Source organism: Larus michahellis, chromosome 6, assembly GCF_964199755.1.
Source record: "Larus michahellis chromosome 6, bLarMic1.1, whole genome shotgun sequence".
NCBI lineage: Eukaryota > Metazoa > Chordata > Aves > Charadriiformes > Laridae > Larus > Larus michahellis.
The window spans coordinates 51,047,349-51,062,176 of record NC_133901.1 but is presented as its reverse complement, the minus strand read 5'-3'; the positions used below and the strand labels follow the sequence as shown (position 1 = coordinate 51,062,176).

Here is a 14,828-nt window from a genome sequence, read left to right as displayed (position 1 = left end):
TTCCTCTCCACTGTGGCTGCCCGGTGCCCAGGCAGGCGCTGGGACCAGCCCATTTGGTTCGTGAGCGCGGCTCAAACAGCAGCCACGCAGGCAGCCTGTCGAGATCCATTTGCTTCAGTCTCTGCCGGGCAGAGCAGCGGGAAAGGTCTTGTACTTTGTGGAACAGCTCTCCTGGTTGGTACATGAAAGAAGCAGCGCGCAGGGCAGGCACAGTGACGTTCTTCACCCGGCTGGCCGGCTGGGATCACGGCATCCTGTGCTGCTGTAGAGGAGCGACGGGCTGTGGGCTAAGGTGGAAGAGCAAAGGAAACACCTCCCTTGGACTCAGCTACGACCCATGCCTGCTGCTGAGGGCTGGCTGGAGGGGTGGGCACGCTGCCTGCTGCGTGGGGCTGGGCAGCCGTCCGGAGGGTCTGCTGAGAGCAGGAGTGTGGGTGGCTACCAACGGCAGTGCGTTATTAAGGGTCAAGATTAGACGATCTAGGGATGATCTAGTCCCAAAGAAATAAACAGATTACAAAAGAACACGCGGCACAGGCTATGCCAGCGCTGCTGCTGCAAAAAGCAGGGCACAAAAACGCACGCACCAACTATGTGCGTGCCACCCCTGCAGCAGCGTGAAGACATCCACGCCTCCATTGCGTGAATACAGAAACATCTGTACGGAAAGATGGCCTTCCCATATGGAAATAAGGCTTTTACTCAGCGTGGGTGCTGTAGCCTGATGTGTGGCGAGGGAGAGAGAAGGCTCTACGTGAGACACGCTGCAGGTACAGGCAGGCGATGGGTGCTGGCAGGCAGAGGCTTTCTCTGGGATTACAGAGGCTCCCCTTACCTGTGTCTCAGGCCCATCCTGTCAGCCCACTTGGCCAGCCTTTGGGGGTGGGTGTCCCACAGAGCACATGGTCCTGCCACCTAGCAGCCATGCCCGGAACAGCCCTGGACTGCAAACGGGGCTGTAGTCCACAGCCAGGACCGTTTAAGGGGAATCACCTCCTTTTAGGGGTGCAAAGCCTGCCCGAGCACCACAGTTTTCCACAGATTTCATGTGGAGGGCTATTTCTGTGCTTCTATGTTGGCACCCCATGTCCGGCATTTGAAGCGGCGGCTCCTTTAAAAGAGCAAAAGAGCGTTGTCACGCAGCTTCTTGCACTCATGCCATGTAATGAGCAATTAGAGCAGCAGTAGGGTACATGGGGAAAAGCTGGTGGATCTCCTGCATGGGCCAGCAGCGGGAAGAACTCGGGGTGAGAAAAAAGGGTTTGAAGACCCTCCTGGGGCTGGACAGTAAATTGCACAGAGGAGTTCCTCTCAGCTTAGTGATATGAATGCAGGCTCGTCTCTTGACATAAGCGCAGCTCCTGCTTGCACACCTTCAAAGGGTGCAAGCAGATTGCGCCGGGTTCAGAGCCAGGTGAGAGCAATGGAAGGTGTTAAACTGCTGGGCTGGGTCCACCTGGACACTTTGGGAATTTCTGGTCCCAGCTGGCTCTGCAATTTAAAAGGCTAGGCTGAGAGCAGCTGCTTTATGGTGCTTAGCAAGAGAGCAGGATGGGTGTTGCAGGGCAGTCTAGGGCTGCATTTGGAGCTGTGCTCTTCTGGGGCTTTCTTGGTCCCCTTGTTTGGGTTGTGGGGGCTCAGGGTAGTGTTTTTTCTGATCCCACCCTGCTGGTTTGTGGCCAAGAAAGCCTGCAGTTCACCTTACCTCCAGGCTGGGAAGGGAACGCTTCCTTTGTGCTGACTACTTGGGGTAAGTGAGGGTGGTGTCAAGAGGCTTTCTTATTGCTGTATTTTGGCACAGTGCAGGTGTATGCCTGGAATGAGGAGAAAGGGGCAGCTTTGATGTGAAGTGTTGTCTAACGGCTTCAGTGCATCTTGTGTAACCAGGGGGCTGTTTGTATGACCTAGCAGTCACGGGCTTTGGTGGCGTGCCGTGCCTCGATCTAGATGGTCTTGGCTGCTGGGTCTTGGCTCTTCCCTCACACACCCCTGCTGGCCCAGACCCTAATACTGGCTAGGGCCTTTTTTCCGACAGAAGGGTAGGATTGTAGCGGACCCCGTCTTCAACGTGGGATGCTGAAACCTCTGCTGCTGTCTCCTCTTTCCCTAGATACCGAGGGGGAGGCACACGTTCTGCAGAATGACTCTGAGTGTGGGCTCTTGGTATCTGGGACTCCAGATGGCTCCAGGAAAGTATTGGTCTCCTATACTGGCTGTTATGTCTTTGAATGGGTGAGTGACCTTAGGGGTTCTGCTGGGACTGTGGCTACTGCTGCTCTGGCTGCCCTGACTGGTGTGGCTCTCCCCTAGGATGGCAATTACCTCATGCTGGTTGGGCTTGAAGGAACAGACGATGCTGGACAAAAGGTTCTTCATGAAGAGAAGCTGCTCAGGTGCCCTGTGGACCTTCCTGGTAAGACTGACAGCTCATTAGGAAGTCCCGCTTGTATCTTGTGGTGATGAGTGCCCTTCCTTTTGGATGTCTGTTCCTAGTCAGTCTGGGGCTGGGCAGAGGGACTTACTGCTGTGCAGAAGACTCCCTGGAGAAGGGTTTCAGACAGAAGAGCCACCAACTTGCTGAGGGCTTGTGCCTCCTCTGCAGGGTCAGCAGGTGAATGTTCCTTATGTTTCCTAGACATGTTCTGACTGCATCGATCCCTGCAAGTTCAGGGACTGAGCTGGAGATTGGGTACAATGATTTTTCCAAACTACCAGAGTTGATGCGGAATACTTTATCTTGACAGATCCCATACAGTCTAGTCTCTTGTGAGTGGCTTCAGGGGGAGTCTCTGTTCCAGGGAATGCAGGTCCCTTCTAAGCCGGCTTCCGTGCCAGCTCCAGGCTGTGTGTTTCACCCTCACTTGAGTCTAACTTCCCTCGATTTGCATGCAGAGTCACCAAGACATCTGCCAGCAGTGTCCTCTGTGTCTTTACCCCCCTGCTCCTTGTGCCTTAGCTGCAAACTCCTGCTGTTTCTTCCAGCCCTGGATGCTCCAAGCAGTGGTGTCTGTTCTGCTGTCCTCAGCCAAGACCGGCTGCTGTGTGCCTCCTTGCCTATCAGCCAGGGAGACTGTGAAGAGCGAGGCTGCTGCTATGACCCTAGGGACAGGGTGAAGCCTTGTTACTTTGGTAACACAGGTAAGCGTGCCTCCTCCTGGAGGAGCCGTGAACTGGGATTCCTTACTTCCCTGGTAGAGCAGTATTGGTGTGTACCGGTGCTGCTGAGTGCGTTCCTAAATGCAGGACTGGCTTCAAGGGTAGCCCTACAGAGCTGTGGTGGGTTGACCCTGGCTGGACACCAGGGGCCCAGCAAAGCTGCTCTATCACCCCCCCTCTGCACTGGACAGGGGAGAGAAAGTATAACTAAAGACTCATGGGTTGAGGTAAAGATCATTCACCAATTACCATCACAGGCAGAACAGACTCACCTTGGGGAAATTAGTTAAATTTATTACCATTCAAATCAGAGTAGGATAATGAGAAATAAATCCAAATCTTAAAGCACCTTCCCCCCACCCCTCCTTTCTTCCCAGGCTTAACTTCATGCCCAAATTCTCTACCTACTCTCCCCGCGCAACACAGGGGGATGGGGAATGGGGGTTGTGGTCAGTCCATCCCATGTTGTCTCTGTCGCCCCTCTCTCCTCACGGGGAGGACTCCTCACACTCTTCCCCTGCTCCAGCACGGGGTCCCATCCAAGCATGGGTCCCTTTTACGGGCTGCAGCCCTTCAGGAACAGACCGTTGCAGTGTGGGTCCCCCACACGGTCACAAGTCCTGCCAGCAAACCTGCTCCAGCATGGGCTCCTCTCCCCATGGGGCCACAGCTCCTGCCAGGTGCCTGCTCTAGCGTGGGCTTTCCCACAGGGTCACAGCCTCCTTTGGGCATCCGCCTGCTCCAGCGTGGGGTCTTCCACAGGCTGCAGGTGGATATGTGCTCCACCATGAACCTCCATGGTCTGCAAGGGCGACAGCCTGCCTCACCATGGTCTTCACCACGGGCTGCAGGGGAATCCCTGCTACAGCGCCTGGAGCACCTCCTCCCCTCCTTCTTCACTGACCTTGGCATCTGCAGAGCTGTTTCTCTCACATATTCTCACTCCTCTCTCCAGCTGCAGTTGCTGGGCTGTTTTTTTCCCCCCTTCTTAAATATGTTATCCCAGAGGTGCTACCACCGTCACTGATGGGCTCGACCTTGGCTACTGGCGGGTCCATGTTGGAGCCAGCTGGCATGGGCTCTATCGGATGTAGGGGAAGCTTCTAGCAGCTTCTCACAGGAGCCACCCCTATAGCCCCCCTGCTACCAACACCTTGCCACACAAAACTAATACAAGAGCTCATGGTAAGGTCTCTCCCCATGCTTGCCTGGGGATCCTACGTGACTGCTCTTTCTGGTTGCACCTCTGTCCATTTGAGGCAATCCTAGATGAGAGGCCAGCAATGGTTTGCCATTGTTTTAGAGTACACAGGCATTAAAGCTGCATCCTGCGTGGGCAAAAATGGAGGGAGAAGGAGGGATGAACCTGGGATGTGAGCAAATATGATATTTTACTCAAAATACCACCAAACGTTTCCAAAGAGAGGTGGAAACTACTGCATATTGTATTCTCTGCAGTACTCACAAGGTCTCCGAGTACCTTGTGACTACCATCACAGGAATTGTATTTTACCTCTGGGACTTTTATATGACCATGATGCAGGGGACAAGAAATACCTACGTAAATGAAGATCAAGACAAGCGCTGCAAACCAGACATCCAAACACAAGCAAAGCCCGTGAGGACAAATAAGCCCAGAGGAGAGCCACCTGTGGTGGAATCCATTTATGAAAACCATCCACCCTGTCACTGAAGGAAAAGCACCGAGTAGGGGCTGTGACTAGAGATAACAGACACGATCCTTTTCCTGGAAACCAGGGGTCGCGCGGTTGCAGTTTATGAAGAAGAGAGTTTTCTCTTTGTGCGTACATGAAATTCTACAGAGGACAGGACAAAAGAGACTTTGGAGAGGGGAAGAACTTGTTTGCAGTGACGCCTCTGAGATGCAGAAGCTAAATGAGATTCCCCTGGAATACCCAAGGTCTCTGGGAGAGTTGGTTTTGCTGTCCTCCTAAATTTAAGTTCATTCATTTTAATAAATAACATCTAAATCCTCGCAGTGATTCTGATGGTAGGAAAGAGCAGCCAGAGAGTTGTTTGCAGTCCCCATGGCTCAGGTGGCTGAGCTTCTCCCAACAGCCTGCAAAGACAGGGATGCACTCTTTTCATTTAGCAGAAGGAGTCCAGACCATAAGGGAGATGAAGTGATATGCCCAAGAAAAGTGGGAAGAGAATACAACTCCAGCTGCAGAACTTACCCCCTGTGATGGCAACTTCCCGTCATTCTCAGCTGTTCCTTACCCACCATGGGGCGGATGGGGTGCTGCCCCAACCCAAAGGAAATAATGGCTCAAATAATCATAAAAAGATTTTTCTTTATTGGGTCATTAATGTACACACGTGCAGCGCTAACCATCTGCAAAGCATGCTGCTCTTGGTGGGACACATGCTGCAGGAGAAGCAGGTCGTGGGCAGCCATGGGAGCTGTGTGTGTGAGAAAATCAGCTATTTGATGCAGCCATTGCACTCAAGGAGCGCACAGAGAGAGCATCAGTGCAACAGGTTGCAATGTCACCCAGGGCCTCCCTGGGATGTGGTAGAGCAGTTCCAGGAGGCTTTGAAGGTGCCTACTCTGTGCACCTGTGTTTGGGCTGTCTTCCTGGAAGCCTTAGGGAGGTGCGCCAATGCTTCTGCCATTGGTTTTAGTAAGGCAGATGTAAAAGGAGTAGCCAGGCTCAGGATACCGTGGAAAGAGTTTCTGTGCTTTTTAGCGGGGGACAGCACAGAGCTGGTAGGCAGGAGGTACGTTGGTTGTCCCACTCAGTGTTGGGGTTATGCTGAGTTCCTGGGGGTCAACGACAGGCTTCAAGGTAAAGTTCTGCAAGATGATGGCCATGAGTAGGAATATCTCCATGCGTGCCAGGCTCTCTCCGGGGCATATTCGCTTCCCTGGAAGTGAAAACAGCAAATAGTGCTCGACAGGTGTTGCCAAGTAGACAAGAGTTTGTACTAAGCAGGTATGTTAGGCAGCTTTATTTACCAGATACAGCTCCAGCAGTGAGACGACTGTCGGGATTACTAAGGACGTTTGCAAGAGAATAGTTTGTTGGAGAAAGATGGACGCCCACCCTTGGCAGTTTGGTTGGGTGTGTGAAGGAAGAACAAGAGCAGAAGAAGTCTTGAGCATAGAGGGGGCGTCGCAGAGGGCAAGGTGAGAGAGAGTAAGGGCACATGAAGCACAGATGAGAAAACAGAGGGTAGGGGCTATTGGTAGGTGAGTGGTTGCGTGTAGCCCGAGAGGTACTTAAGAGGTGCTGGGAAAAGTGCAACTACCACGGAAAGAGAGGATGGTTAAGGATGACTTTGGTGGTTGTGTCGGAAGGTGACAGGTTTTTTAGAAAGCGTCAATAGATCCCATTCACATCATTACATCGGCAACTCCCAGTAGGAGGTTTGAGAAGCCTCCAGGCCTGAACACGATGGGAGGTGCAGCTGGGGAATGGAGCATCAGGGAGGGGTTATCCAGAGAGCAGTGAGCCCTATGGAAGCACCGGTGGGACCACGCTGGGAAGAGGGAGTGTGTGTTATAGGGAAAGGCAGAATGGTCCCCAGAGGGGGAGGAGGACGACGGCGACAGGGAGAGGAAGAGAGAGAAAGCCAGTGCTTTACCTGCTGAGAAGGGCATGAAGAACTCGCTCTTCCTAAAGGTGCCGTTCTCGTTCAAGAAGTGTCCAGGGTTGAACTCATTTGGGTTTGGAAACTCTTTACTGTCGTGGAGGACAGAAGTGAGGACAGGAAAGATTGTGGTGCCCTGAGATAACACAAGGAGAAGAGCAGAATATGAAGGGGAGGTGAGTTAGGTCACTTAATCCGACTGCCTGCCAAGTTAAGACTGAGCATCCCAGCACAGTCCTACTAGTGCCTTTGGTTTCCTTTTGGGGACCTTGCCTTTGGGGAGGCAGCTTTAGGGAGAGCCTGCTAGATGGGACAGCAGGGACAATTGTTGGCTGATCTTCCTGAATGCTCCCTCTCACTTTCGGACCATTTATCCTCACTTTGCTCTAGTCATCTGGGGACACCCCACCTAATTCTTCCTCTTTCTCAGTGTTTCACCCTAATGAACTTGTAGATGTTCCTTCTTTTCTGTGAGCCCCGAAAAGCAAAAGGTTGCTTTCCCGTCTCCTGACAAATTTCTTCTGCCACAGTCCTCTTCCTTCCCTCTTCCTGACCAGCCATTGGTGGGGGTGTGAGATAAGTAATCCAACAGTGATGACACAAGAGCCATCTGCTAGAAGCTGAGCAGGTCCCTGGGTCCTGCCTTTTGATTTTACACAGACAGCTGAAAATTAAAAGGCCAACAGCCTGTGTGCTGCTGTTCCCCTGCTGTACACAGTCAGCCAGAAGAGCAACGAGCGCTGCTGCGACAGGCCAGGCCATGGGTTGCTGTAGCCCATCAGCCTGCCTCTGGCAATGGCCAGCAGTGACTGCCTCAAGAAGTGTGTAAAAACAGGCAAAGAGGTTTTGCTCGTTCCCTTGATTGCAAACGTAGTCTTCAGCACTTTGTGGCTCTGGGGTTTTCTGTGCTCAATAACCACCAACTGACTTTGCTTCCAGGCATGCGCACAGGCTCTCCTGGAGGGTGGTGAGCAGTTCCATGGCTTTGCTGCCTTTTGTGTGAGGAGTCACTGCTCTGTTTTTTTTGTGAACCCACCGTGTTTCTGCAGATGGATAAAGCTGCGGAGCAAGTGAGCAAAGGTGTTGGGCAGAGCTACTGTTCCAGTCTTGGCCCACGGAGTGGCAGCAAGGGGCTGCAAGTGAGCTACAGGAGCCTGAGGATAACACCTTCCTGAAGGGCTGGGTGATACTAGGTCAGGCCACTGCACTTCTAGCTTCTGGCTTGTAACTGCCAGCCTAAGAGCAAAAGTGCTGCCGAACTTGAGGGAACTTGCCCACTAACCTTGGGAATGACATACTCTCTGAAGCAGAGGTCTTTGGTCACAGCGCGAGGGACACTCAGGGGGACGAGGGAGATGAAGCGCTGGATTTCATGGACCACCGCATCTGTGTAGGGCATCTGGGTCCGGTCAGCCACGCAAGGTTTTCGTGATCGTCCTACTACCCGGTCAATCTCTTCTTGAACTTTCTCTGTCATGAGAAGCACAAACCATAAAATGGGTAAATAAAACCAAACCTACCTAAACAGGTTGCCCTAAGCTGCCCACAAATCACACATCACAGGTGACAGGAGCACTGATGTTGGTTTTGGTGTCGACGAGAACACAGTTCCACTGCGGCCCATGCAAAGAATGTCCTCCCAGTGACTTGACTAAATAGGAGTACTGGGCGGTAAAGACACACAGTCAAGTCCTTGGCTGTGAGGGGAGTGCAGCTGATGATGATGCCAGTGAAGCTGAGGGATCTCTAATGCCTACCCTGGGGAATGACAGTGCAAGGACTTTGCCCATTTGGGTAAAATGTGCGAGAGAGAGGAGGAAAGTTGGGAGAAGGATACGGTGCTAGACGCGTGCCCAGCCCAGGGGAACAGCTAGAGAGGAAGAGGTCACAGACTGGTACCTTGTATCTTCGGGTATTTGAGAAGAAGCAGAAGCCCATATCTTACAGTCGTGCTAGTTGTCTCAGTCCCGGCAATGAACAAGTCGAAGGTGCTGGTTATCAGGTTCTTCATGTGGAAACTGGAATTGGGGTGCTCTTTCTCCTAGGGAAAAGGCTGGGCTGTTTCTCTGGCTGGGCTGAGAAAAGTGGCCCTTTCTTGTGTCATCCCAGGCCTTCTTTCTCACCCAGAGCTCTTGCATTTCTCTGCTAAGCTGCAGCAGCCACCTGGGACATTGCAATGCTCTCTTTGTGCAGTAAGCTCAACACCAGCGCGGCCTTCTTTCAAGCTGTGCACCAAATGGTACGTAGCTGCATGTCTGCCCTTGCTGTGCTAACTGCTTTCCAGTGGAAGAACTGCAAGACCAGACTGCACACATCCCTGTGTTTCAGTGAGAGCAGATGAAGGTCTTGCTGTCCAAGAAGGTGCAGGTAGGGGCTGGTGAGTGTGCAGACCCAGAGCTATAAGCTCTAGCACAGGCAATATCTGGGGTATTGCTGGTGCCTTCCCACTGCACAGCCTAGCTGCCTGGGAAGGGATCATCCCAATGCCTGTGTTACTTAGGAGAGGGAAGGGGCTCAGTGTAGGTGTGTTGGGGATGAGCTGGGGCTGTACGCTGTCTCCTTACCTCCTGCATTTTGGTGAGGAAGCAATCAATGAAATCCTGAGGGGAGCTGGGATCTAGGGTGGCTTGGTGTATCTTCACCTCCTCTGCCACAAAGGCTTTTAGAGCATCAAATTCTGTGAATATTTTGTTGTGTGGGCCAGGCAAGTAATCCAGGATATTTGAGAACATCTGGTAGAGCTGGAAAGAAAGAAACAGGAGGGTCCCTAGCATGACCATTGCCCCATCCTTTGATATTACCAAAAAGCCTAGGAAGTTCACAACCCTCTCAACTGAGACAAGCAGAAGGGCGGTGAGGCTGGGCAGTCTGACAGGGCAGTAGGGGCTTGCTTAGTGGTAGGAACCTTAGGCGGAGAAGAAGGGCGTCAGGACCAGGGGGAAGCACCCTCAGCTCTCCATTGGTGAGGGTGCGTCTTGCTCTTGAATGAATTCCCTCCTGTGCAGCAAAGCACTGACGGGGTCCTACTTAGAAAACTGAGATGGGACTTCACTGGGAGGAAGGCTCCCTGCTCCCCTAGGAGAATGTTGACACACTAAAATGCCTACTGGATTGTACCTGTCCCCAGTAGGAGTTCATCATCTCAAAGATGTTGTTCATGTTATTCATCAGGGCCAGGAACTTCTTGTCTTTATAGTCATATCGTCTCCCAAAGACAATGGAGCATATGATGTTGGAGACAGCACAGCTCAGCATGAAGGTTGGGTCAAAAGGCGTTCCTGGGATTTCAGAAAAGTTACAAACCATAAAGAAAACCAACTATGGCTACTCATGGCTACTGTGGGTAACCTGGGCTCTGGTTGTTAGTGGAAATACCAGAACAGAGTCTCTGAACGACACAGAAGGGTCCCCAAAAAGAACAGTATGTGATCACGGAATTATTTACTGCTCTGTAACGGGGGGCAGCTGCTGCATGGCCAAAGCACGTGCTAATTCTATTCTATGCTAAAGACATGGGTCTCCCTTAGTACAGTCCTTTTTCTTGCAAACATAAGCTATATTGAAACTGTAGCATACCCTTTGTTTTGTTGATCTCTTCTAGCAAGTGCTCAGATTCCTCCTGGATCCTCTCTTCAATGCTCCTCTTCCCCATTCCAAAGTTGCGCAGAGTGCTGAGAGCAAACCGACGGACTTGTAACCACTCCTGGTTGTTGCTAAAAATAATCCCTGCAGAGGAAGAAGGAAGAGCAAAGACCTGGCTTGGGTGTGCTGGGTGTGAGATGAACAGAGGCTCACAGCGAGAGCGAATCCTGTCCCTGGGAGAGCACTGTCACGGTAGTGTCATAGAGTACTGTGGTTTGGAGACACTCTATGGAGGTACTGTAGTCCACCTGCCTGCTTTTGGCCTTCTCCACCACATGCCCAACCTCCTTGTGAACAATTCATCACTCGTATCTGCACATAATTCCCCTTGCTGCAGCTGGGGGCTGTTGCCGCTTGCCCTTTCACTGCACATCACTAAGATCAATCTGACTCCATTTCTCTACTACCCGCTTTGGGTGATAAAAGGCAGCAATTACAGCCCACTCTGCCTTCCCTTCTCCAGGTAGGACCCACCCACTCTCCACAGTCCTCCCTCCTGCGTGGTACATTCCAGCCCTGATCTGCCAAATGAATGCTCAGCCCTTCCCTTCTCCTCAGAAGGAGCTCACTCAGCAAACATACCTAATCCGTTGTTCGCCCTGTCTCCTATTGGCATGTGTCCTCTGGCAGCAAACTCGTCCGCGCGATCAACCAAGGCTTCTTTCACCACATCATGTCCGTGCAGCACCACCACTGGGTCAGAGCCCAGGTGCACTGTGAACACTGGTCCATACTCTTCACTGAGCTGTCAAAATGCAAGACAGAAGATGGCCATGGAGCAGAGCGGGAGGAGGAGTTGAAAAGTGGCCTTGCTGCTGCATCCCACGGCAGGCGGTGCAGCCTCACAGACCAGCAACGTCAAGTTTTCGTCCTCTCCTGACAAATATAGGTGTGGAGAGGGTTCCCAGCTATCAGGCCCTGTGCAACAATGACAACAGCAGTGCGGGGGAGCAGCTGAGATCCTCATGGCTTTTCTGCTCCTCTGGGATAGCTGCTTATCAAGCTATGGTCACAGACTGTCCCCACGCACAGGTCCCACACACTTCTTGCCCACAGAAGAAAGTAAGAGAGAAGAAGAAAGTGGCCTCACCTTCTGGAGGGTTGTGGCCAAGTCCTTTGGTTTCACCTGCAGCAAGTTACCTAGGATGGGAAGGGGAGCTGGTCCCGGAGGCATCTTCCCCTTTCCAGACCTCCCTCTCCATGCTGTGATGGAGAGCAGGCAAGCAATGCAAACCAGGAGGACAACAGTGGCTGCTCCCAGGAGCTCCATTTGCTTCTGTGGCTCAGGAGGGAGTGACTCTGGCTGCCGGAGCCCGAGCCTATATACCGAAGGGCTATGTTAGCTATGCTAGCTATGTTACCTCAACAGCAGGTTTTGGATCACGTGGCTGAGTCAGTCAATATTAGTAGTCAATCATTTGTTTGACTGCCCTGTGTTATGAAACTAGGACTTCTCTCAGTGTTAATTGGCCATCAAAGACACACCTTATCTCAAACAATTGCAGAGGCCAACTGAGGTTAAGAAATTTACAATGTGTTCATAAAACTTGTTTTGTTTCATCTAAAGTTTATTATTAAAGAGGTCACACTAGGGGCACACTCTTCGACTCAGGCGCTCCTGGAAATCCACTGTCACGAGAGTATCTTCGAAGTACTTCAGTGCTGTTTGCATTTTCTGTTCTTTGGTATTAATCGTACAAGCTCTCAGTGGGGTGAGCCATCCTTGCTTGTTCCTGAAGTCTTCCTGACATTATCAGTGGAGTTCGCACTGCGTGTGATGTGCCAAAAAACATACTGACGTGTTCTCCTCAATGCACAGCAATTGCCTCGGTCTCTCTCCCTAGAGATGTCTGGCCTCACAGGAGGGGAAAGTATAAAATATCCGTCTGGCAAGGGCAGAAAGGTCTCCAGACGTCACAATAGATGAGAAAGGATTTGCCGGGAGAGATAAGAAAAAGACATAAGAAAAGGGGACTAGACCTTGGGACTCTGACCTGTTTGAGGTCTCCTAGAGGAAAGGGTGAGAGAAGCAGGTAGAGAAGAGAGAAATCTTGAGATGGGTCTCTTGAGAGGGTCTCTGGGCAATGGCTTCCCAAGCTGAGCCAGAGGTGCGCTTGTGAGAGGCTGGGTATAGGTCAGTGCAACCTGGCCACTACTCCTTGCACTTGCAATGACCCAAGCAGCGCACCCAAGCTACTGCTAGAAGCTGGCACGTACGAGTTCCCTGTTTAGTTGTTGTCTGACTCCAACATGAGGAACTGCTCCCCTGGAAGGGCCAGAGGTGCTCTGGGAGACTGCAGAGCATGTCTGGTGTGTTGCAAGGGCTTCAAAAAGAGCTGGGGAGGCTTCCTGCCCACTCTGGGGCTGTGTACCTGCGAGGTCCCAACAGCAGTGGCAACGGCGGGTAGAAAGGACCCTCAGGGCTGTGGCACTGCCTGTGCTCAGCTCGCTCAGTCTGGCCATATCCCTCTGTCTTTCCTGAGCTGCGACGCTTCTGCAGGCAGACAGGACTCATCCCACTGAGCGGAAGGTGTTGCGAGGATAGGGGACGTGGGACTTGGTGGGAATCAGCGAGGGGCCTGGGTGAACCAGGTGCTTGGTTGGAGTGTGCTGGGTTTGCTGTGCCGCAGCGTGTTAGCGTGAGTTTCCCCTTCACTCAGAGGAGCTAGCGAAGTTTTGCAAAAGTTTCTGCAGCTTCCCCGTAAGTTCTTACGTCATCCTTGCTCTTTTGCATTGGTGCAATAATTTGCTAGCTGTTCTTTTAAAATGTCATTTCACTTCTTAAAACCTGTTGTTCGTTTAAAATGTCATTTCACTTCTTAAAGACCTGTACTTGATACTTTGGTGGAAAAACTGAATTGCCAACAAGTTTGGGCTAGTTGCTTATCCGCTGACGTGAACTCCTCTGCATCGGCTCAGATGTTGCCAGGGCAGTTCATGGGAGTTCATGTCGCTCTGGGTGAAAGCGGAGTTCATGGGAGTTTACTTGGCTACAGGAGGCCTCTCTGCTGCCTGAGTTCATTGCCTTGCCACCTTCCCTGTAAAGTGCCGTTGATCCTGGGGACGAGGGCTTACTTCCTAGCTCTACCTCACAGTTTGAGACACACTTTGGGCAAGAGCCCTGGAACTGGGAATACTTTCAAGCTTTCTCATTTTTGTCAGAATAAAATCATTATATTCCAGATATTCCCACCGCCCTGGCAGACACACTGGGGGTTTACAAGGGAGGAAAACACATAAGACTAGTCACTCAGACCCGTCCCTGTGGGAAAACACAGACCTTTTCATGTCACAGTAGTATTCCAGGGTTTTCCGAGTACTCACTTCTGTTTGCAGATGCTAAGAGTAGGCAGGACTGCTCTGTCCTCTCCGTTCACGTGAAAGTCCAGGAAGGCCAGGCTGAAATGCCCTCCTCTCCATCTTCACCAGGAGCTTTGGTTTTAAGTTAATTGGAGGCACCTATTGGGGATAGTCAAAGAAAAGGCTGCCAGTGTTGTAGCTTTTTCTCTTTTTTTCTAAACTAAAGCACAAGCTTGAAGCAAAACTGCCATGGTTGTGTAGAAGGCTTACTGCCTGAGCCTTCTCTTTTTGGACCTTGATTCAGAAGGTGGCACTGCAAAATGCCTCTCCTGCCCACTGTGCTGCCAGCACCCCTCATCCCCGGGAAGCTTGGTGTGGATGTCCCTGCTGTCGGCAAATACTGTTCACCTTCTGTGGAGGATTGTTTTGACCGAGCCTCTCCTCCATGCACTGCCAGTTTGTGCCACATATGGTGCACAGTACAAGCCAGACACTGCGATCTCGTCAGAGGCACTCCCACAATGCGCAGGGCATTTTCTACGCCTCTTTCCAGCACTTCTTTGTGGTGGTGCTTAATACTTACTTTTCTTTCCACAGAAGCTCTAGAGAGCTTTCTACAGCCAGGGCTACTCCTACACTGCCGCTATGTCTGTCCCAGTCTCCAGGCTCAAAATTGTTAGGAGGAGAGGATTCTCCTGATGGATATCCCAGGAAGATTTTAGCTTGCTGGGGTCAGCTTCAGGCTAGTGGCCTACAGAGATTTGTTGCCTGCCCTACCTTCATCTTCTGCGTCGTCCTGTTTGTGGTGGTCTTGAGTGCTAGCTAAACTGGTGCTTACAGCTGGGTCACTGTACTGCGTGAGAACTATTAAATGGATGAGGAAGAGATTTGCGAGGAAGAGAGACCTGCCTGTTTCCTCTCAGCCAAGCTGCTTTCCGCTGCCTATCCCAACTTCTTCTGAACAAAGCATCTCGTTTCCGTGAATTTCAGGCTCATTTTCATCACCTCCCATCTCCACGTCCTCCAACACAGCTGTCAAGTGTCTGCGCGTCGAAATTAGGAAAGGGCACTTACCTGAAACCGTTCTCAGCACAGGTATTGCCTGGGGGATCTAC

The 14,828-nt window shown here is 51.7% G+C and overlaps 2 protein-coding genes across 8 annotated transcripts; one reads left to right on the top strand and one right to left on the bottom strand.

Annotated features, from left to right (window-relative positions):
* Positions 1–1,544: 1,544 nt before the first annotated feature.
* Positions 1,545–7,944, top strand: LOC141744924 (zona pellucida sperm-binding protein 4-like). 5 transcript variants are annotated; one of them, XM_074591835.1, is made up of 5 exons: positions 1,545–1,750; positions 2,111–2,232; positions 2,311–2,413; positions 2,983–3,138; positions 7,821–7,944. In XM_074591835.1, the coding sequence occupies exons 1-5, from the start codon at positions 1,552–1,554 to the stop codon at positions 7,826–7,828; spliced, it is 588 nt and encodes a 195-aa protein (XP_074447936.1). In that variant the 5' UTR covers positions 1,545–1,551; the 3' UTR covers positions 7,829–7,944. The 5 variants fall into 5 exon arrangements, with proteins under 5 accessions (XP_074447936.1, XP_074447932.1, XP_074447934.1 ...); XM_074591831.1 differs by having other exon boundaries at positions 7,711–7,862; XM_074591833.1 differs by lacking the exon at positions 7,821–7,944 and adding an exon at positions 4,700–5,806.
* LOC141744923 (cytochrome P450 2C8-like) lies at positions 5,452–13,755 on the bottom strand. Of its 3 annotated transcripts, none has more exons than XM_074591829.1 (9): positions 13,738–13,755; positions 10,996–11,158; positions 10,348–10,497; positions 9,889–10,049; positions 9,336–9,512; positions 8,671–8,812; positions 8,054–8,241; positions 6,766–6,907; positions 5,452–6,045 (listed from the first exon to the last, which is right to left on the bottom strand). In XM_074591829.1, exons 2-9 carry the CDS (start codon positions 11,027–11,029, stop codon positions 5,864–5,866), a joined length of 1,176 nt encoding a protein of 391 aa, XP_074447930.1. In that variant the 5' UTR covers positions 11,030–11,158; positions 13,738–13,755; the 3' UTR covers positions 5,452–5,863. The 3 variants fall into 3 exon arrangements, with proteins under 3 accessions (XP_074447930.1, XP_074447928.1, XP_074447929.1); XM_074591827.1 differs by lacking the exon at positions 13,738–13,755 and adding an exon at positions 11,504–11,738; XM_074591828.1 differs by lacking the exon at positions 13,738–13,755 and adding an exon at positions 11,554–11,676.
* Between the last annotated feature and the right edge of the window lie 1,073 nt (positions 13,756–14,828).

Coding starts and splice junctions, on each gene's coding strand:
- LOC141744924 (XM_074591830.1), top strand. CDS start 1,552: ATGGGTGTTGCAGGGCAGTCTAGGGCTGCATTTGGAGCTGTGCTCTTC. Junction 1,751..2,110: donor CTTTGTGCTGACTACTTGGG/GTAAGTGAGGGT, acceptor CTCTTTCCCTAG/ATACCGAGGGGGAGGCACAC. Junction 2,414..2,982: donor GTGCCCTGTGGACCTTCCTG/GTAAGACTGACA, acceptor TGTTTCTTCCAG/CCCTGGATGCTCCAAGCAGT.
- LOC141744923 (XM_074591827.1), bottom strand. CDS start 11,683: ATGGAGCTCCTGGGAGCAGCCACTGTTGTCCTCCTGGTTTGCATTGCT. Junction 8,813..9,335: donor TCCTCACCAAAATGCAGGAG/GTAAGGAGACAG, acceptor CCTTTTCCCTAG/GAGAAAGAGCACCCCAATTC. Junction 6,046..6,765: donor CTTCATGCCCTTCTCAGCAG/GTAAAGCACTGG, acceptor TTTCACTTCCAG/GGAAGCGAATATGCCCCGGA.